The sequence below is a fragment of the Megascapheus bottae genome, chromosome 2 (genome assembly GCF_031878675.1).
Source record: "Megascapheus bottae isolate mThoBot1 chromosome 2, mThoBot2.hap1, whole genome shotgun sequence".
Classification (NCBI taxonomy): Eukaryota; Metazoa; Chordata; class Mammalia; order Rodentia; family Geomyidae; genus Megascapheus; species Megascapheus bottae.
In genome coordinates this window covers 12,652,441-12,674,701 of record NC_143510.1, presented here as the reverse complement: position 1 = coordinate 12,674,701, position 22,261 = coordinate 12,652,441, and the positions used below count along the sequence as shown (strand labels likewise).

The window sequence follows — 22,261 nt, the reverse complement described above, 5'->3', positions numbered from 1 at the left end:
CACTCAGTGGGCTGAGATCTGAGGACTGCAGTTTGAAACCAGCCTAGGAAAGAAAATCCTAGCAAAAAGACGAAAGTGGAGGATAGCTCTAGTGATAGTAAGATTTCCAGCCTGGAGCAGAAAAAGCTAAAAGACAGCACCGAGACAATGAGTTCAAACCTCAGTGCTGACATAAAACCAACCCCACCAACCTGTGGTCTCATCGCCTTTCATGCCAAGCTTGGCTTATGTCTCAGCTTCATCCAAACTGCACAAAAATGAAGACATTTCATCTCTTTATTCAAAACATGACATTGCTAAAAAAAAAAATCCAAGAGGCGTTTGTTTGGTCCAATGAAGTAGAATTGAGCCACTCAGGATCAGAGGGCACAAAGCTAGAAGTTCAAAGGTGAACACCCAATCAGGAGACGATCCTAGGTGTGATAGGGCATGGGCTCAGTTGTTAAGAGGACAGAGGTTCAGATAAACTGCTGTGAAGGCAACTGTGCAGGAGGACATAGTACTGGAAGTGTCTAAGGAAGGCAAGTGAGAAAGGGAAGGTATAGGCTATTGTCCTCATCTTTCCTTCCTGCTACTAAAGGAAGAAGCACACAACCCAGGCTAGGGTGGTGCGATATAGGCAATAGGTATAATGATAGGTAATAGCTACTTGGATCCAGTCAGGGAAGCAGAAAATCCTTCCAGAGCTGTCAGCTTGTATTGCTAGGGAGAGGAATGCTGCCCATTAAGAAGAAGACAAACTGTTCCAATTTCTGTGCAGCTTGTTTCCCAGTCTCTAGTACTTCCTCATGATTGGCCTTCTCCAGATTTTCATAATCCATGATGACCTTGTTAGTGATGAGGGAGAAACCAAAAACTCGAAGTCCACAGTGTCGGGCAACTATCACTTCTGGTACTGTGCTCATTCCTGACAGGGAGAAAGAGAGAGCTGCTGTTAGGAATTCCAATTATTTTTCCCCCTAACTTTTTTGGGGGGGGAGGTGTATGCGTGCTGGTATGGTACTGGAGCTTGAACTCAGAGCCTCGCATTTGGCTTTGCTAACTCAGGACTGAAACTTCACCACCTGAACCACACACCTCCAGCTTCGCTTAAAGATGAAGTCTCCTGGAATGGCTTAAAACCATGATCCTTCACGAATCAAGCCTCAGTTGGCTTTGATCTGTGATTCTCCAGATCTCAGCCTTCTGAGTTCCTAGGCTCATAGACATGAGCTTTCAGTGCCCGACTCAGATCCTCTTGTAACACAACTTTGTTATCTACTCCCATTATAGGTATTTTACCAGATCCCTCACTGGAACAACCAGGCAAATTCCTTTTCTCACCAACAGCATCTGCCCCCAGGCTCCGAAGCAGGCGACACTCAGCTATGGTCTCAAAGCTGGGGCCTGCCAACATCACATAGGTCCCTTCCTGGAGTTCTCGCTGCTCCCCCATTTGTCTCCAGGCACTGAGAGCCTTCTGCCTCATACTCCGGTCATAAGCATCAGACATGGCAGGGAAACGAACTCCAAACCTAGGACACAAACCTGGTTAGATTACTTCAGATAAATGCATTTAGATGAGCTTTTTCCCACCTGCTAGACGAGCCTTTAAACCCTACACGTCTAGAAACACAGACACAAAGGTACTCACCGTTCGTCGTTAGGCCCTTGGAGAGGGTTCTGACCACAGAAACCAGGTAAATTGATGTGATCACGAATCAGCATGATATCTCCAACCTCAAACTTGGGGTTGAGCCCCCCAGCTGCATTTGTGACCACCAAGGTATCCACACCCAGGAGCCGGAAAACCCTTATTGGGAATGTAACCTCAAAAGCAAAAGGTTATAGAGTTTAGTGAAGGTTGAGTGCCAAGGTACTGAGTTCAAATCCTAGTATTATTATTTTTTTTAAATTTCCTCCATTTACTTTAAAATATGAAGATTATATATCCTGAGAAAGCCCCCCCCAACTACTTAGCCTAAATTGGATAAATTCTCCAACTTCTTTCAGATTAAACCAGTCCCATGGCCCTGATTTACCTTCCAGAGTGGGTAGCCTTCATACATGTGAAACCTGCCTTTCATCATCACACAGCTTCTGCCATTCAGGATCCCAAACACCAGTCGGCCTGCATGACCTGGCACTACATGCAAAGAGGAAAAAAGAAAGGGATGACGCTTTATTATTTTTTTTCCCATGGGTCAATTCAAGGTCCTCTCCCCCTACCATGAGAGCCACAGCCCCACTCCTAGCTTTTGGCTGTTTGATTGAAGAGTCTCATGGACTCTCCTGCTTGGGCTGGCTTTGGGCTCTGATCTTCAGATCTCAGCTTCCAGAGTAGGATTACAGGTATAAGCCACTGGCACCTAGCTACAATTAGGCTTTTGCACAACATACACCCAGTAAGTGCTTGCTAAGAGGTACTAATTACTGGGCTTTACATATAAGGACATCATTAAACAAAATACATTAAAAAAAAAACCAGATAGAGGACTAAAGGGAAGGCTCAGCAGTAAGGCACCTGCTTAGCAAATTGGAGGCCTTGAGTTCAAACCCAGCATTATTGATAAATAAATAAACAATAGTGATTTAGTGGAGAGCTAACAACCACAATCATACAATCCAACTTGAGGTGAAAACTCTGGGGAGAAAGTCCTTTAGTAGAAAATTCCAAAATATTGAGAAAGCCATACTTCAAGAGAGTATAAATGAGTTAAAGTTGACCTAGGGTCCAGGTGGCTCACACCTATAATCCTAGCTTCCAGAAGCTGAGATCAGAGGTTCTGGGTTCAAAACCAAACCAAGCAGACACATGAGACTCTTATCAACTGGCACGAAAATGAACAAAAATAAAGTTGGCAATAATGAATTTAATAATTAGAGGTGCCTTCCAAACTTTGTCACTTATTTTTCACAGTGCAAGATCTCCCTTTATTTATATGTACTGATTTTTTTTAATTTTCAAAATTCTTAAAATGAACTGTGTGCCTCCTCACCCCAGAAGGTGAACTCTGTTTCCCAAAGATTAGTCTACTAAACAAGGTTAAGAATCATGTAGCTCCCCTTCCTTCTGAATACTCAAACAGGCCTGAGGGAAAGCATGCCCACATAGAGGTACAGGAGTTTTTAAATCTGTCCCTCATCTCCTCCAACCTCTCCTCCTTAGGGAATGCATGGCCTAGAAGAAGGTCCAGAACCAAGAAAAAATGTTGATGGACTCTCAGAAATGGAGGAGCCTCTAAAAAAAGAAAAGTCCAAATCAATAAATAAAATACCACCAAAAGAGCAAAGTTGACATGGTTAGAAAAACCTAAGTGAATAGAAAAAGTAAATAAGTTGATAAGCATAAAACAAACTTATTCAGTACAATGCCCTTCTCACTGGAGGAAGTGGCATTGAAGCCAAATGTCGCTATTATCTCCCTTAGAGAACTGTGCTTTCCCTTCCCCTCCTTTCTTTTCATTTCTTCCTGTAATTCCTGTTCCTATACCTCTCCATTCTCTAGTCTCCCAGAATTGTTCTGAAGGGAATTTAGATATTCATTAAAGTATTAACTCTCCAGGGAAAGAGTTAGAAAGAAAGGAATCTAAAAATTAATAAATAACCAAGGAAAAAGTTATTTGAGAATAAGTCAAGCAAACTACTCTTGTCCTTACTTGACCCTGTTTCTCCTGGCCCCTTTCTAAGTTTTAGTATAAGAGCTTTCTGGCTGCTATTAGAATTCTAGACAGGCTATCTTCAGATTCTGCTGAAAACAACTGTTCCAGGAGAAAAATCTACCCTTTTCTCTTTCCCAAAGATGTGAATCAGAACTTGTATTAATGTATGTGTAGGGGCTGGGAGTTTGGCCTAGTGGTAGAGTGCCTGCCTAGCATGCATAAAGCTCTGTTTGACTCCTCGGTACCACATACACAGAAAAAGCTGTGGCTCAAGTGGTAGAGCGCCTAGCCTTGAGAAAGCCCAAGGACAGTGCTCAGGCCCTGAGCTCAAGCCCAGGACTGGCAAAAATAAATAATAAATAAAAGAGCTCGGAATCAGTAAAGCACATGAAAGGAGTCTTCACAATCTCCATGGTGCCCAGGCTATTCTGGGATTTCTACCATGGGAGGTTTCTTCTGAACTCATTGTTCTCTCTCTCTATCTCTGTCTGTCTGTCTCTCTCTCTCTCTCTGCCAGTGCTAGGGCTTGAACTCAGGGCCTGGACACTATCCCTCAGCTAGTGCTGCTGGTGGAGCTGGTGCTCTGCCACTTGAGTCACACCTTCTAACTTTTTTTTGCTGGTTTATTGCAGGTAAGAATCTCATGGACTTTCTCGGGCCAGGCTGGCTTTGAATGGTGATCCTCAGATCTCAGCCTCCTGACTAGCTAGGAACACAGGTGTGAGACACCGGCTCCTGGCCTTTTTTCTTTGTTGACTGGATTTCACAGAATTCCACCAATGTCCCTCCATCACATCTCCTACACCCCTTGGCTTTGGGGAGTATACCTGTGCTTTGGGGAAAGTTGGGTATCTCAGTGTACTCAAAGGTCTGGGCCTCAGTTAACTTCTCAGTCAGATCTCCTAACCCAGAGCCACAGATCACTGCCACCTGGGGTCGGTGCTCGGTATGAGAGAGAAGCCATTCTGCAGTGTGCTGATAATCTTCATAGGTGAATCTAGGAAATAAACAGAAAAGCAAAACAAACTTTGCTACCATTCAAAGGCAACACGGACCAGAAGACCTTCAATGCAGAAAGGCTGAATGAAGCATCATGGGGGTGACCAACCCATTCACACACTTTCATTTAAATTAAGGCTCCCTAAAAGTCTAATATGAAACTCCCTCTATACTAAAGTCTGGCAAAGGTGAGAGGGAAGCTTGTTCCCACTAACAACCTCAAAGTGCATATTTGTTAACACTAACATATTTTGTTTTATTTTGGGGGTACTAGGGATAGAACTCAGTCCCCCAAATGCTATGGCTAGTGTTCCACACCTGATACACCCTCAGGACTAGGTTAACATTCTTTCTTTTCTCTTTTTTCTCCTTCCTTCCTTCTTTTTTGCAAGTCCTGAGGCTTGCTCTGTCCTTCTGAACTCTCTCTAGGCTAGCGAGCTATCACTTCTGGCTTTTTCTGTGTATGTGGTAGTGGGGAATCGAACTCAGGGCTTCGTGCATGCTTGGCAAGCACTCTACCACTAGGCTAAGCTCCTGGACCCTCTTTATTCCTTTTCTCTTGCTCTTTTTTTTTTTGGTCAGTCCTGGGGCTAGAACTCTGGGCCTGGGCACTATCTCTGAATTTTTTCACTCAACGTTGGCTAGCACTCTACCACTTGAGCCACTTCTGGTTTTCTGGTGGTTAACTGGAAATAAGAGTCTCATGCACTTTCCTGTTTGAGCTGGCTTTGAACCATGATCCTCAGATCTCAGCTTCCTGAGTAGCTAGGATTACAGGCGTGAGCCCCCAGCACCCAGCTAGGTTACTATTTCATATGTGAAAGATTTAAAGAGAGGCCTACCTCAGAGGAGTACAGCGAAATAATCAAGTCAAGGAGAATAGGTCTAAGGAAAATGGAATGAAAAGCTTACTGAGAGCAGAGATAAAATCTTCCTCAGCTACCAGTTCCCTAAAGGCATTCAAAACTACAGCTAAGACTCTGAAGGCAGGAATAAATTCTTTTGGGTCCTCATTCAGCTCCTTCCTTTAACCAAATATTAAGAGAGCTACATTTTCTCCTTTTCTTTCTTTTGATCATGCTAGAAAGGAAATTCAGGGCCTCCCAGATTAGGTAAACGCTCAGTTACACCAGCCACAGCCTTTTTAAAACTTTTTTGTTATTGTTGTTTTGTTTTGTTTGTTTTTGGTCTGTTGTGGGACTTGAACTCTGAGCCTGGGCCCTGTCCCTGAACTCTTCACTCAGCTAGGGTTCTACCACTGGAGCCACCGCGCCACTTCCAGTTTTCTAGGGGTTAGTGGAAGAGTCTCACAGATTTTTGTGTCTGGGGCTAGCTTTGAACTGGGATCCTCAGATCTCAGCCTTCAGGATAGATAGGATTATAGGTGTGATCCAGTACTGTTGGTTTTTGCTGGCTTTTAATTTTTTTTTTTTAACTTGTATACTGTTTTGTTGGGCTTTCTTTCTTTTTTTGTTTTCGATTGGTCTGAGGGCTTAAACTCTGGGCGTGGGCCTGGGTGCTGTCCCTGAGCTCTTCAGCTCAAGGCTAACATTCTACCACAGTGAGCCACATGGCTCTGTTTTCTGGTGGTTAACTGGAGACTTGCCAGGCACGGTGGCTCATAACTTGTGAGCCACTGGTGCCCATCTTGTATACTGTTCTTGCATGAAGCACAATTTCTCTGTTCTCCACGCTGATCCTGAATTCCTGGCCTCAAATGATCCTCCCACCTAGCTGGGACTTGAGGAAGCGCTCAGTGCTAGAGGTTGTAGTGAGCAAGAGAAAGCAATAGGAAACTGCAGTCGGAGGATCACAAGTTTGAAATCAACTTGGGCTACATATGGAATTCCAGCTTAGCCTGGGAAGATTACTACCTCAAAAAAAGAAAAAGAGGGAAGGGGAGAGGAAGAGAAGGAGGGAGTGAGGGAAGGAAGGAAGGAATGAAGGAGCAAGCCAGGTATTGGTTACTCAGGCCTATAATCCTTACCATTCAGGAGGTTGAGATCTGAGAATCAAGGTTTAATGCCAGACCTGGCATAAAAGTCCATGACCACGAGACTCTTATCCAGAAAAAAAGCTAGGAATGGAGGTAGTAGTGGTGGGCAAGTAGTAGCCCACCAGCCTTGAACAGAGAAGTCAAGCTAACCAAGGCCCTAAGTTCAAGCCCCTAGTACTGGCACAAAAGGGAAGGGAGCAGAGGGACGGAGAAAAGAAAGGAAAATTTTCAAAAGTAAAGGAAAGGCAGTGGAAACTCTTCTAGATCTCCACTTCTGGAATTCCCAGAATCACATGGACCTTTATCATATGGTATTACAGAGACATTCAAGACCAAAGACTAAGCTGGGCCGGACTCTCATCATATGGTATTACAGAGACACTCAAGACCAAAGACTCAGCTGGGTGTGGTAGCTCTTGTCTAATCCTAGCTACTCAGGAGGCTGAGATCTGAGGATCAAGGTTCAAAGTCAGCCCGGGCACAAAAGGACCTGAGAATCTTATCTCTGATTAACCTCTAGAAAATGGGAAGTGGGGCTTTGGTCAAGGGTAGGGTGGTAGCCTTGAGCTGAAGAGCTCAGGGACAGCACACAGGCTGAGTTCAAGCCCATGACCCACAAAAAAAAAAAAAAAAAAAAAAAAAAGAGAGAGAGAGAGAGAGAGAGAAAGAAAGAAAGAAAAAAAGACCAAAGACTAAAGTATTCCTGGAAAAATTGACCAAATCTGCACTAATTAGCAAAGGCTAAATGAAGGCTGATAGCATAAATTATAATCAGAGTTGTTAAAAAAATACAAATTAAGCTGGCACATGTGGCTCACACTTGTAATCCTAACTACTCAGGCAACTGAGAGCTGAGAGTCAAGTTTTGAAGCCAGCTTGAGAAGGAGTGAGTTACTTATCTCCAATTAATTACTCAAAGAGCTGTGCCTCAAGTGGTAGAATGCTAGTCGTGAGTAAAAGCAGCACATGAACAGTGCCCAACCCTGAATTAAAGCCCTAGGATTGGCACCAAAATAATAATGTAATAATAAAAGCAATTATTATTATATGTAATAATAATTATTATTATAGATGTGATGGCCTGTAATTTATACTCTTTGCTACTCTGAGGCTGAAACTTGAAGGTTAAAGAGTCAAAAACAGCCCAAATAGAAGAGTCCATCTCTAATTATCCAGCAAAACAGCAAGCCTGGAAGCATGGCCCAAATGGCATAATGCCATCTAACTATCAGAAAATTAAAAACAAAATTTTAGCCAGGTGTAAGTGGCTCACGTCTATAATCCTAGCTACTCAGGAGGCTGAGATCTGAGGATTGGGGTTCAAAGCCAGCCTGGACACAAAACTCCATGAGATTCATCTCCAATTAACCACTAGAAAACCAGAAGTGACATTATGGCTCCACATGGTAGAGAGCTAGCCTTGAGCGAAGAGCTCAGGGACAGCGCCCAGGCCCAGAGTTCAAGCCCCACAAGCTACAAAAAAAAAAAAAAAAAAAAAGCTAGACTTACTCCTACAGATAAAAAAAAATTTGCTGCAACATTTATAACATTTGCCTAGCACATAGCAAGTCCTGGCATCACAGCAAAACAAACAAAAAAAATCAAGTTTAAAATGCTTTCGAAGGAGCTCCAGAGACCTACCTATGACTCTGTGGCATGCGGGACTTGACCTTTTCTCCTGCTTTCCCCATTGCCTGCCTCTCCCTTCCTTCCCTGCCGGCTCCTGTCTTCCTTTCTCTATTTGCCCTCCAGGGAGCTTACAGCACCGTACACTAAACTCAGAAACACTACTTCATTAGTGAAGAATAAACCCAGAAACTTTCCTCATAGTTGCAAGTAAATCCGAAGACATCCTGGGCAAAAAAAAAAAGAAGAAGAAAGAAAAGAAAAGAAAAAGCCTGTGAGACTCTTAACCTCCACTGAACCCACACAAAAGCCAGGAGCAGAGGTGTGGCTCACGTGGTAGAGTGTCAACCTGGATCAAAAAAAGCGAATTGCCCCCCACCCCCAGCCTTGAGTTCAAGCCAAAGAAAGAGGGGAGAGAGAAAGGGGGGAGGGAGAGACAGAGAGATAGCCACGCCAAAAAGGGGGAAGTAGATGTCTAGCCACCTTTCCCTCCGCTTCACCTAAGAACCCTCGTCTCCATTTGCAATTGGTTAATCGCCCCTCCAATCTGGAGGGGAGGGAAGAGCCCCCCAAAGAAGCGAGTCGAGGCAGGATGTGGAGTGGGCGCCCCAAAGAACCTCCTTGGCTTTCCCTAGAGCCGTGGGCTGGGGGGATGTGCCCTCGTGCACACCCACGAGCCTCCACACGCGGACACCGCCGTGGCTCTGCGAGTGGTTCACACTGTACAACCTGTCCCCTTCCTGCCGGGGCGGCGCCAGCGCGGCTCCATTCCGCGGGCTCCTGCCCGCGCCGGCTGCCCCGCCATCCTGCCGCCCTCACCCTGGCACCAGACTCCGTGCCAGGCCTCCCTGTGTCTCTAAGGCTAACGCTTCCTTCCCGGGGCCCTAGGGGCCGGGGAGGCCAAGTTCTCAGGTCTCCGCCACAGTCGTTCCCTTCCCCCAGAGGCCTAGGGGATTCCCTGGCCCGGTGCCCGCCTTACCGGTTCTCCATGGCTGGGCAGATGCTGCTCGCCGGGCTGCGCTGCGCTCGGCCGGTCTGGTCCACACAGTTAGTGCACGGATCGCCGGGGCGGCTGGCTTATATCCTGGTCAGGGAGCTGCCAGCCAATAGCCGCGGAGCTCGCGGGCCGGCCCCGTCTCCATGGAGACACGCCCGGATTCGGTGTTCTTCAGGCCAGGCCGTAAACCCAGCCCGGGTTCTCCAGCCCGCTCCGGGCGCTGGGGTTCTGGGCCCCGCCCTCCCTATCCAGGAGCATCCACAGTTTCAACCCTGGAGGGCCAGAAGAAGGGTGGAGAACCTGCGAACTGTCTAATCTGCAGCCCCAATTCTGGGCGGTGTCTATCGCAAACCCTAACAAATTTGACAAATGAAATGTTCAAACTTTAGATCATGCAACCCGGGAATAAAATGGAATGAGTCACAATAGAGGAAGTTAACCTGATCAAGGGACCATAAACATGAGTATGGAAATACCACGGTGAAAAACCTTTGATACAATTAATATAGCTAGGGGGGTTTTGTTGCTGTTTTTTTTTTGTTTTTGTGGGTCGCGGGGCTTGAACTCGACTTGGGTGCTGTCCCTGAGCTCTTCAGCTCAAGGCTACCACCCTACCCTTGAGCCAAGCCCCACTTCCCGTTTTCTGGAGGTTAATTGGAGATAAAAGTCTCAGGTCCTTTTGTGCCCCAGCTGGCTTTGAACCTTGATCCTCAGATCTGAGTTCCTGAGTAGCTAGGATTTCTGGCATGAGCCACCGCGCCTGGTAATACAACTAGTTTGTAATAAATGAATTGAGTCAGTGTTGGTGGTGTTGCTAATTTTGGACAAAGGAAGCAGGTTGCACTGGCAAGAGTATGACTTGAAAATTGCAGGATTTCGGGAAACACACCCAGATCCAGAGAAGGAAGTAAAAGTTCAAAGGGAAGAATTCTTAGTGTCTTAGATATAGACAGGATAGGAACAGGTTGTGTAGGTAGGTACACAGTGCTGAATTCAAGGAATTCTGATAACTGGAAAAAGACTCCTGCCAAGACAAAAGTTACTGAAACAGAATTGCACTTTTTTTCTAGAATTTCACAATATAACATCTTTGTAGACATTCAGCTTTTTCAACTCCCACACTTACAAACTTAACCCTGTCTCATACCAGGGCCATTGCGTAGCTATTGCAATTCTCTACTTGTTCCCTCTATTAAACTCAACACTGCCTGGCACTTTGCTCATCACTTTGGGAAGAGCTAGTTTTCCAGTCCCCTTGCTTGTATTCATTTAACAAATGTTTACTGAACATCAATTATGGAGTGGAGCAGAACTGTTATGCTGTAGAGATAAGAGTGAAATAATCACTGTAAAGCTAAAAAAAATTGTGATGTAATGAATTATGCCCAAGCTAGATGCCAGTAAACACCCGTAATTCTAGCTACTCAGGAGACTGAGGTCTAAGAGTTGTGGTTTGAAGCCAACCCAGGTAACAAAGTGCAGGAGACTCTTACCTCCAATTAATCACACACACACACACAGAGTGGAAAATGAATCCATGGCACTAACCTTGAGCAAAGAGACAAGAGAGAGCAGCCAGAGCCTGACTTCAAGCCCCAAGACCAGAACCAAAAAAATAAGTATATAAATAAAAAGTAAACAAACAGGTTGGGTGTGTTAGCTCACAGATGTGGTTCCAGTTACTCTGGAGACTGTAGGTATGAAAATCATAGGTCTACCCAGATAAAAACACAAAAAATTATCTGAAAAATAAGTCTGAGGTATGGCTCAAGTGGTAGGACAAGAAAAAAAAAACCCAGGGAGCCAGGAGTGTGGTCTAGTAAAAGAGTGCTTCCCTAGCTTGCACAAAGCCCTGGGTTCAAATTCTTGGTACACATAGCTGGAACCGAAAAAGCTGGAAGTGGTGCTGTGGCTAGACTGCCAGCCTTAAGAAAGCTCAAGGACAGGGGCCGGGAGTTTGGCCTAGTGGTAGAGTGCTTGCCTAGCATGCACGAAGACCCAGGTTTGATTCCTCGGTACCACATACATAGGAAAAAAGCCGGAAATGGTGCTGAGGCTCAAGTGGTAGAGCTCTAGCCTTGAGAAAGTCCAAGGACAGTGCTCAGGCCCTGAGCTCAAGCCCAGGACTGGCAAAAAAAAAAAAAATGCATGCAAGCCAAAAATGATGATGACTTTGGTCAGTTTTCAACACCAAAGTCCAGAGTTCCCAGTTTCTCAGTTCACAGTGTGCATATATTCACAACAGCTCTTCATACTACCTATAGATCAACAGGAAAACAGGAATACCTAACAGCCTTTTGGGTATTTCTGCTGTTTATTTTTGTTTGTTTATTTCTTAATTTCATTTTCTTTCTCTCTTTCTTTCTCTCTTTCTTTCTTTCTCTCTTTCTTTCTTTCTTTCTTTCTTTCTTTCTTTTCTTTCTTTCTTTCGTTCTTTCGTGGGTCATGGGGCTTGAACTCTGGGTCCCTGAGCTCATCAGCTCAAGGCTAGCACCCTACCCTTGAGCCACAGCCCCATTTCCCATTTTCTAGTGGTTAATTAGAGATAAGAGTCTCTCAGCCGGGGGTTTGGCCTAGTGGTTAAGGTGCTTGCCTAGCACGCATGGAGACCCGCGTTCGATTCCTCAGTACCACATACATAGAAAAAAGCCAGAAGTGGTGCTGAGGATCAAGTGGTAGAGCTCTAGCCTTGAGAAAATCCAAGGACAGTGCTCAGGCCCTGAGCTCAAGCCCAGGACTGGCAAAGAAAAAAAAAAAAAAGAGTCTCTCAATTTTAGTGCCTGGCTGACTTTGAACCTTGAATCTCAGATCTCAGCCTCTTGAGTAGCTAGGATTACAGGCATGACTCACTGCACCTGGCTGTTTTTTAATTTCTAGCTTTGCTTTTGCAATTGCTGGTTCCCAGCAATTCAGTAACCATTTGGGAGGTAAAAAGGCCTCGTCGTGATTCATGCCTATAATGCTAGCCACTTGGAGACAGAGATCCGAAGGACTGTGGTTCAAGGCCAGCCCAAGGAAAACTTCATGAATCCATCCCCCAAATAAGTCAATAAAGACTGGAGACAAGGCTCAAGTGGTAAGTGTGATTGTCTTCTAGTAGAAGGCCTTGAGTTCAAACTCTAGTACAAGGAAGGGAGGAAGGAAGGAAACAAATTGAAACTATTTTAAATTTTATTCTTAAATACCAACAATAATTAGTAATAAGGTATGCATACTTCTAGGACACCACACAGCTTCTCAGACATTGAAATGGAATGTTGCTACCATTAATGTTTCATGGAGAGTTTTGCACAATATTGTTTTTTGTTTCATTTTGTTTTGTTTTTGGTTGGTTGTGGGGCTTGGACTCTGGACCTGGGTGCTGTCCCTGAACTCTTCAGCTCAAGACTAGCACTCTACCACTTGAGCCACAGCCACTTCCAGTTTTCTGGTGGTTAACTGGAGATTACAGTTCCACAGATTTTCCTGCCTGTGCTGGCTTTGAGCTGTGATCCCCAGATCTCAGTTTCCTGAGTAGCTAGAATTATAGGCATGAGCCACTGGCATCTGGCTAATACTTAGTTCTTATCTAAGGGATCTCCTAAAGACATCTTTGCAAAGGTGGTTTGTCATCAAAAGGAATACAACACAATCTAATATTGAAACTATGAATTATCTCAAGCTAATAGTGTATACAATGTACAGAACAATCAAATATTGCTGTATTTCCCTTGCAAATGAAAAATGTCAGTTTAAGCTGGGCGCAGTGGCTCATGGATGTAATCCTAGTCAGGAGGCTGAGATTTGAGGATCGCAGTTCAAAACCAGCCCAGGCACTAAAGACTGTGAGACTCTTATCTCTAATTAACCACTAGAAAACCAGAAGTGGCACTGTGGCTCCAGGGGTAGGGTGATAGCCTTGAGCTGAAGAGCTGAGGGACAGCACTCAGGCCCAAGGTTCAAGCCCTATGACCAACAAAAGAAAAGAAAAGAAAGAAAGAGAGAATAAAAGAGAGAAAGAAAGAAAGAAAGGAAATAAGCATTTTACAGACTTATCTTCTTCTGCTGGCTTTGAACACCTGTTTACAAATCTGTCTTCTGAATAGCTAGGATTTGAGTCATCAGTGCCTGACTATATGACTGTCTTTAGTGTTTTTTGTTTGTTTGTTTGTTTGTTGTTGTTGCTGTTTACTTGTTTGGTTTTATGCCAGTACAAGGGCTTAAACTTGGGGTCTTATGTAGTTTGAATTTTTCATTAAAGGTTGATGTTTTACCACTTGAGCTACAATTCCACCTTTTTAATTGGAAATAAAAGTTACATAGACCTTTTTATTGCCTGGAATGGCTTTGTACAAAATCTGCACATTTCAGTCTCCTGAGTAGCTAGAATTATAGGAGTAAGCCACAGGCGGCTCTGTAGTTCTAAGTTATACTAACTATAGTTCAGTTGTGTAGTAGCCATATCCACACAGCATACCACACAAACACTGCTGGCATCACAGAATATTCTATCATTCTATTATGGCTCAAACTCATAATCCTTGCTACTTGGGACATAGAAATGGGAGCTAGTGATTGAAGGCCAGCCTGGGCCCTAAAATATGAAATTCCCATCTGAATCAAGAAGAAACATGAGGGCAGGGGGAAGAAGCACACATTAGAATTGCAGTTCAAGTTGGCTTGGATATAAAACCAGATTCTATCTTTTTTTTTTTTTTTTGCCAGTCCTGGGCTTGAGCTCAGGGCCTGAGCCCTGTCCTTGGACTTTCTCAAGGCTAGCACTCTACCACTTGAGCCTCAGCACCCTTTCCGGCTTTTGTCTATGTATGTGGTATCAAGGAATCGAACCCGGGTCTTCGTGCATGCTAGGCAAGCACTTTAACCACTAGGCCAAACTCCCAGCCCCACCAGATTCTATCTTGAAAACAATCAACACTAAAAGGATCTGGCAGAGTGCTTGGGTCTGGCAACATGCCCTGGGTTTAAACTCTCTTACCTAGATAGACAGATTGGTAAATAATGAAGTTCTATAGCACGTCCTAATCTTTCTAGTCATTATAACCACATAAAAGAAGCTACAATTGTGTTTTAACATTAATTATGGGGTAAAATAAAAGTATCGTTAGGGTTCCTAGAATCAGGAACAAAAGTTATGGCCCTCCAGATAAACACTTTGTTATTGCTTATTACTCTTCCTTCTGTGTTCTTAGCACTTTTCCAGCTTCAAAGGGACTTCTCTGACCAACATATACTTAATAAAATACCTATCTCTGCTCTCAAGATCAAAGAAACTGAAACACGGAAGCTGCAGAGGCAGGTTCTAAAAATGGACAGTGTTTCTAAGACAGGGACTCTCTTGTCAGCAATTACAAAAGTAGTTTCAGCTTCTATACTTCTCTCAGAATTGTCCTAGAAGAATCTTAGTGAGGAGCCTGCTTTCTTCTTGCACTCTACTCGAATATCTTATTTTTTCTGGATCACAAGTAGGTTTTCCCCTTGTGTAAATACGTAGTTCTACACTCATCACTAATCTTTCATTTGTTTTATCCAATTATTCAATTTAAAATATTGCTTTAACACTCATTGCTATTCAGGAGGCAGAGATCTGAGATCTCAGTTCAAAGCCAGCCTGGGCCAAAAAAAAGTTCACCGAACAATCTTCATGTAACCATCAAAACCCCAGAAGTTAAAGTGCCAGAGTGCCAGACGAGTGAAAAAGCTAAGAAATAGCTCCCTGACCCTAAGTTCAAACTCCACTATTGGCGTGTGTGGGCGCACGTGCACATGTGCACATATACACACACTGCTTTAGTGTACATTTTATTTATCTGTTAAAAGATCACTTTCCCTTTTACTTCACTTTCATGTCTTATCTATGAGTCACTCAGTAGCTAGAGATACTGGATACTGGAGTCCCAGGAAGAATTAATTGGCCTATAATCTCCAATTCTAGATTTTGCTTTTAGAGAAAGACGCTGACTTCTCCAAAGGTGAGTGTAAGAACCCAGGAAAGGGTCAGGAATTTGGCTTAGTGGTAGAGTGCTTGCCTAGCATATCTCGGGTTCGATTCCTTGGTATCACACATGTAGAAAAAAAGCTAGAAATGGTATTGTAGTGCAAGTGGCAGACCAGTAGTCTTGAGAAAGCCCAAGAACAGCGTTCAGGCCCTGAGTTCAAAACCCAGGACTGACAAAAACAAAACAAAACAGGAAAGTATAAAAGCCAAGTGCAATTAACATACATATATCCCACATTCTATCCCTCCCTATCCCCAAACTAGATTCAAACTCTTAGACTCAAACAGTCTCTTGCCTCAGTTTCCCAAGTAGCTATAACTACTACCATGTATCAACCTGCTTGGCCTCTCCCTTCCTACAGTTTCCACACAAAATATAGTTTTGCCTTTCCTATCCATGTCACAGAGGGGTTCTGTAATCAAATGAGTGCAGATATGAACATGTTTTAATTATGATTTTTTTTTGTGGTAGTGGAGTTTGAATTCAGGGCTCATGCTTGCTTGGCTGCAACTCTATTACTTTAAGCAGGTCTCCAGTCAAGCATTTTGCTGGTTATTATGTAGTAGAACTCACTATCTAGCCCAGGCTGGCTCAAATAGATGACTTTTATGCCTCAGTCTCTCAGCTGCTGGGATACCAGGTATATGCCACTAGGCCTGGCTAAGATTGAATGAACATCAGGTAGGATGGCAAGATGGGTAAAAATCACAAAAGTGCAGATCTCAGATTCTATGCATAAACACAGTGCAACGAACAAAATCTACTCTAACCTTAGAGTGAGTGTTTGAACATCTGTGTGCTCATCTGGCACGAAGACACCAGGCACCAGTGGCTCACGCCTCTGATCCTAGCTACATAGGAGGCTGAGATCTGAGGATCATGGTTCAAAGACAGCCTAGTCGGGAAAGTCCATGAGACTCACATTTCCAATTAACTAGTAAAAAAGGCCAGAATGTAAATATGGCTCACCAGGTAAAGCCTCAGCCTGTAACAATAAAAAAAAAAAACTGTAGAACAGCTACTAGGCCATGAATTCAAGCTCTATCACTGGCACATTAATAAGTAAACTGCTGGGTGCCATTGGCTTATGCTAGTAATCCTAGCTACTCAGGGGGCTAAGATCTGAATGTTGAGGTTTAAAGCCAGCCTAGGCAAGAAAGAAAATCCATCTCTCTCTCTCTCTCTCTCTCTCTCTCTCTCTCTCTCTCTCTCTCTCTCTCTCTCTCTCTCTCTCTCTCTCTCTCTCTCTCTCTCTCTCTCTTCTTCAGTTTCCCATAGCTTCCCTGGCAGCACAATTTGGACTATGACTTGTGAAAACCGAGGTGTAGTTCAGGCTCCGAAAATACAGGGCAGGAGAGCTGGTAAAGCTGGCACTATTACTTTGCTTACTGCTAAACCCTCCTGGTTATGCTTGGTAGTGTAGTAATCTGGCAAGCTGAGCTGCAAAACGCTGGTTTTGTTTTTGTAAAATGCTTAACCTGTTGGACCACCTGTGTGGTTATGATCACCTGTGTGTGGTTTCATCTTTGTGGTTGATTAGGAACATGATAAGGTGATGTCACAGAGTGACTACCACTTGTGGCTGGATGTGATCCCCTGCGTGCAGTGTTTACCTTTAAAAGCCCAGCCCCACTGAAGCCCCAGGCTGCTCTTTATCAGCCTGAAGGTGGAGAGGAGCTTCTGCACTGCTAGTAAAATAACTCCTAGCTGGGTTCACTGAGTGCTGACTTTATTACTCCGGGGGGGGGGGTTCATGCCCACCCCCGGAAAAGGCTGGGATATCACAGGTAGCTGTGAAGAACAAAGACAGAATCCTCACCTAGAGACAGGTTAAAGGGATCCAATGCAATTAAGCATTATGAATCACTGTTAAAATAGTATTTAACCACCATTAATAGTAAACCTTTATTAGAACTTGCCTTTTCATGTTTAGTAGCACATATTAACTGTCTGATAATAAAACTAATAAGTAATGGATAATAAGAGCTAATTGTATGTAATAATATGCTAAGAAATAACAGCATTTATTAGTTGTACTAATATATATAGCTGCAAGGAGGGTTGTCACTGTGGCATTCCCACAAATACATACAAATCATTTCAATCAACCTCACCCCCTTTCACCCTACCATCTCCCTTTGCCTCCTACTCCAAACAATTTCAGCAGGTTTCATTGTTCTATTTTTCATACACACAATCAACCTCAAACTTACTCTACCTCATTCACCTTCCTCATTAGCTCAACCTCCTCCGACCAATACACACTCCCACAATAAACCTAGTTCTCTCTTTACATCCCCCTAACTCTCCCTACTGATTAGCAGATTTCATTGAAGTGCTTTATGCTGTTTTCATATACAGCTGCAATGTATTTCCAACATATTCACCTGGTTTTTTTTTTTTTTTTTTTGCCAATCCTGGGCTTGAGCTCAGGGCCTGAGCATTATCCTTGGGCTTTTTCAAGGCTAGAACTCTACCACTTGAGCCACAGCATCATTTCTGGCTTTTTTCCTATGTATGTGGTACCGAGGAATTGAACCCAGGGCTTCGTGCATGCTAGGCAAGAACTCTACCACTAGGCCAAACTCCTGGCCCCCTCTGTCTTTTTTTTTTTTTTTAAATGTTGTCAGTTGGGCTTGAACTCAGGGCCTGGGCCCTGTCCCTGAGCTCTTTTATGTTCAAGGCTAGCACTCTACCATTTGAGCCACAGCATCACTTCAAGACTTTTCTGTTAATGTGGTACTGAGGAATCGAACCTATGGCTTCATGCATGCTAGGCAGGCACTCTACCACTAAGCCGTATTCCCAGCCCCAGGGCTGACTTTGAACAGTGATCCTCAGATCTCAGCCTACTGAGTAGCTAGGATAACTGGGATGAGCCACCAGCGCCCAGTTACCTCCATCTTTCTGTTAGATCTGCCCTGGAAAATGGCCGTTTTCTCCTTGCCAGTCTACACATGGACTTGCCCCTCCCCCTTTGTGTTCTATGCAGACAACAGGCATCTTCCCTAGAAGTCCATCCCCCAGCACCTGCGTTAAGCCACACACCTGGTGGCAGTTACTTCCTCTTTCTCTGAGGACACCCCATTATGCCTCCTTCAGACAGTGGGAGGTTCCCAGACTCTGAGGTTACATGTACATCCTCCTCTTCCCTTCTTACCCCTTCTTCCCTTCCCTTCCTCTCTCCTCACACCTCCATCTGGTGTGGGCCAACAATATGCTCTACCCCTAATAAACTCTTTTCTGCCTGAGCTGTATGGCTGTTTCCTTTCGACTAAATCTTTACACTTTCTCTCTCCCTTTTCCCTACTCTTCCTAAGCAATCCCTTAGACGCATGTTCCATGTAGTCTCTTTCACTATGTACATATATGCATTCTATATACATCTGTATATATATCTAAGTATGTCTCTATATTCTATGCATGTCATATGTACACACACACACACACACAGCCTGGGCCCATCACTGTCCTGGAGCTTTTGTGCTTAAGGCTAGCAATTTACCACTTGAGCCGCAGCTCCACTTTCAGCTTTTTGGTGGTTAATTGGAGATAAGATTCTCATGTAGGGGCTGGGGACATCGGTGGCTCATGACTGTAATACTAGCTACTCAGGATGCTGAGGCCTGAGGATCAAGGTTCAAAGCCAGCCCTCACACAAAAGGACCTGAGACTTATCTCTAATTAACCTCAAGAAAAACAGGAAGTAGGGCTTGGTTCAAGGGTAGTGCAGCAGCCTTGAGCTGAGGAGCTCAGGGACAGTGCCCAGGCCGAGTTTAAGCCCCATGACACACACACACACAAAAGATTGGCCTAGTGGTAGAGTGCTTGCCTAGCACAAACACCCAGGTTCAATTCCTTGGTACCACATACATAGAAAAAAGTTGGAAGTGGTGCTGTGGCTCAAGTGGTAAAGCTCTATTCTTGAGGGAAAAAAAAAAAACCCAAGGGCAATGCTCAGGCCCTGAGTTCAAGCCCCAGGACTAGCAAAATAAATAAATAAATAAAAATTCTCATATACTTTCCTGCTCAGGTTGGTCCTAAGTTCAAGCTCTAGTCCCAGCACAAAACAAAATCACCTTTCTTCCACAGTCTTATATACCTGTGATCTATATTAGTAAATAATGTGGCTGAACTAGTAACAAGCAGATAAAAAAAAAAAAGAGAGAGAAGAGTCAGGAGATGACAGGATGTTGAAAAAAAAAAAAAAAAAAAGAACCTTAAAGAATCAGAAAAAGGCCAGGAGTTTGGCCTAGTGGTAGAGTGCTTGCCTAGCATGCATGAAGACCGGGGTTTGATTCCTCAGTACCACATACACAGAAAAAAAGCTGGAAGTGGTGCTGAGGCTCAAGTGGTAGAGTGCTAAGCCTTGAGAAAGTCCAAGGAGAGTGCTTAGGCCCTGAGCTCAAGCCCAGGACTGGCAAAAAAAAAAAAAAAAAAAAAAGAATCAGTAAAAAAGAGAAGAACCCAAGCCATGAGGTCCTAGGCCTCACATCTGTAACATGAGCCATGTCAAGGACAGGATATCTACAACATTGCCTGCAACACTAGTTGTAGCAGGACTATATTTCTCAGCACCTAAGGCTTATAGGAGAGCTGTAATACTACAGACACCACTGAACTGCTGCTGGAAGTTGAGCATTTTAATAACATATAAATACTTGCGTTGCTGGTAGTTAAAGCCCAGAGTAATATGACTCCAACACAAATACTTAGAGCAATCATTCACTCCCCCCCCAGGAAAAAGAGAAAGAGAGAGAGAGAGAGAGAGAGAGAGAGAGAGAGAGAGAGAGAGAGAGAGAGAGAGAGAGAGAGAGAGAGAATGCGTATGTGTGTGTCTTCGCCTCCCTTCTCCCTCATCTTCACTTAAGTTTTCTTTCTCCCCACATACATAGTATAACCACTGGGTATACACTACTTTCTTTCTTTTCTTTTCTTTTTTTTTGTAAGCTTGAGCTTAGTGTCTGAACTCTGTCCCTGAGCTTTGGAGTCATAGATCCCTGTGTCTCAGGAGATGTTTCTAGTGTGCCACTTGAGCTCCTAGGCCTTAAACATTCAAAGACTGGGACAACCAGCACTAAAAGAATTTCTCACCTATCTATGATTACCACACCAATAGTTAACAATCTGAATTCTTCAGGAAAAGGCAACTTTCCAGAATTACTTCACAGCCATACTTTAAAAAGTGAAATTGTTTCTATTCTTAACAATTGGATGTTTAGCCAAGAGCATGAACTCAGAAATATCTCCTGACCTCTCAGTACTCCTTCCTGTTACTTTGGTGCCCTTCCTACGCTTGAAGAGAGATTATTTGAGTACCAGCCAAACAATTATTCCCTGGCTGACTTCAAACCAGGATGCTCAGATCTCAGCCTAAGTAGCTAGGATTATAGCCTAAACCTATTATCCAACACTCATTAGAATGACCTCCATTAACAGTTCATTGCTGAGGACAAAGACTAGATTGTGCCCTACTTAGCAAATGGGACTAGAATGTGTTTGGATATGATCAACATATTCAACTACATTTAGGCATATGTGTGTTACAGGTTGGTCTGTATAAAACCAAGTATAGGGGCTGGGAGTGTGGCGAGTGGTAGAATGTTTGCCTAGCATGCAGAAAGACCAGGGTTCAATCCCTCAGTATCACATGAATAGAAAAAACTGAAAGTGGTGCTGTGGCTCAAAGACAGTGCTCAGGCCGAGTTCAAGTCCCAGGATTGGCAAAAATGAAAACAAAACAAACAAAAAAAAAAACCGAGTAAAAATATGAGCTCTCCTTCCAAAGAGTGGAAACACAATCTTCAATCTCCACTTTCTTTTCGTTCTTTTTAAACAGTTCTGGGGATGGATCCTAGGTTCTCACAAATGATAAGACAGCCAAGCTCTCACTGTACCCAGTGCACCATTTGAACAGGGGACAGTTTGTTAAGTTTTAGGAGGACCCAGTCTCCTGAACTGTAAGGCTGGTGATACTTTTCTTCTTGGTACACTTCGTTAGTTTGTATTTCCTCTCCTTCCCTTCTTTATCTGTGTTGGTATAGGGATTGAACTCAAAGCCACACACTCTCCCTGGTTCTTTTGCTCGGGACTGATGCTCTACCACACGACTCCACTTCCATCTTTTTGCCCGTTAATCGTAAGAGGTTCGCGGGAATTGTGTCTGTTGGGGCTAGCCTCCAGCTCCAGTTTTCAGCCTCTGGAGCTGCTAGCCATGCCAGGCATGCTTTTCCTTTGAAAGGCCGAGTAACGCGGAACCGCAGGCGGCCCTTCAATCCTCTTGCCTCAACCAAGTGCTGGGGTGACACGAGTTGCACCACCACACCTGGCAAATTCACTCTGGCTTCTTCGTTATTTCCGGTGTGGGCCCTTTTCCGGTTGACAGCGGTTGACATGGTCCACAGCCTCTCAACCGGTACTCAGCCAGCAGCTTTCGGCAGCCCAAGCTTCCGCCTCGGTCCTCCCTTCGGCGCCTCTCATCCGAGAAGGTCTCAGCCACGCCCCCTATCTTCTGGCGCTAACTGTGGGCCAATCAAGCTGCGCGGCAGGGATCGCCATCATCCAATGGGGAGCCAGTTGTATCGCAGAGAGCCGCCCGTTAGTGATGCCTCGGCACCAATGGCCGCAGATTATGCGCCACCGTAAGGCAGCCGCCGACCGGGCGCGCCGCTGCCCGGAGCACGTGACGGATGAGCCGCGGCAGCTCAGCCCCACCTCCTGGTCTGGAGGTAGCGCGATGGGCCACGCTTCCAATGGCTTGCAGGCCTTCCAGTCACGTGCAGTTTTTGCAAGCTCAGCCGCTCCTGGCCCGTCACGTGTGAGTGACGTCAGCGCGGCGGTGCCCAATGGAAAAGGAGAGCTGCCTTCGCTAACTGGGAACTGGGTTTTCTCCGCGAATGACAGCCGGGCGGGGGCAGGACAGCCTATCACGTGCGCCGGACGGGACGGGGCGGGGAGGCCGCTGGCTCCGGGGGGAGGGGGGAGCGCCGGTCGCGCGGCGCGCAAG

The 22,261-nt window shown here is 44.6% G+C and overlaps 1 protein-coding gene across 1 annotated transcript; it reads right to left on the bottom strand.

Annotated features, from left to right (window-relative positions):
* Window positions 1–262: 262 nt before the first annotated feature.
* Window positions 263–9,347, bottom strand: Pnp (purine nucleoside phosphorylase). Its single transcript, XM_090354859.1, has 6 exons — window positions 9,242–9,347; window positions 4,469–4,638; window positions 2,022–2,125; window positions 1,634–1,809; window positions 1,324–1,514; window positions 263–907 (listed from the first exon to the last, which is right to left on the bottom strand). Exons 1-6 carry the CDS (start codon window positions 9,250–9,252, stop codon window positions 690–692), a joined length of 870 nt encoding a protein of 289 aa, XP_090210985.1. The 5' UTR covers window positions 9,253–9,347; the 3' UTR covers window positions 263–689.
* Between the last annotated feature and the right edge of the window lie 12,914 nt (window positions 9,348–22,261).

Bases quoted from the DNA above. Each gene is read 5' to 3' on its own strand.
- Pnp (XM_090354859.1), bottom strand. The intron at 2,126-4,468 runs GTATACTCCCCA...CTTTGCATGTAG, and splicing joins CAACTTTCCCCAAAGCACAG to TGCCAGGTCATGCAGGCCGA. The intron at 1,515-1,633 runs GTGAGTACCTTT...TTTGTGTCCTAG, and splicing joins CAAGGGCCTAACGACGAACG to GTTTGGAGTTCGTTTCCCTG.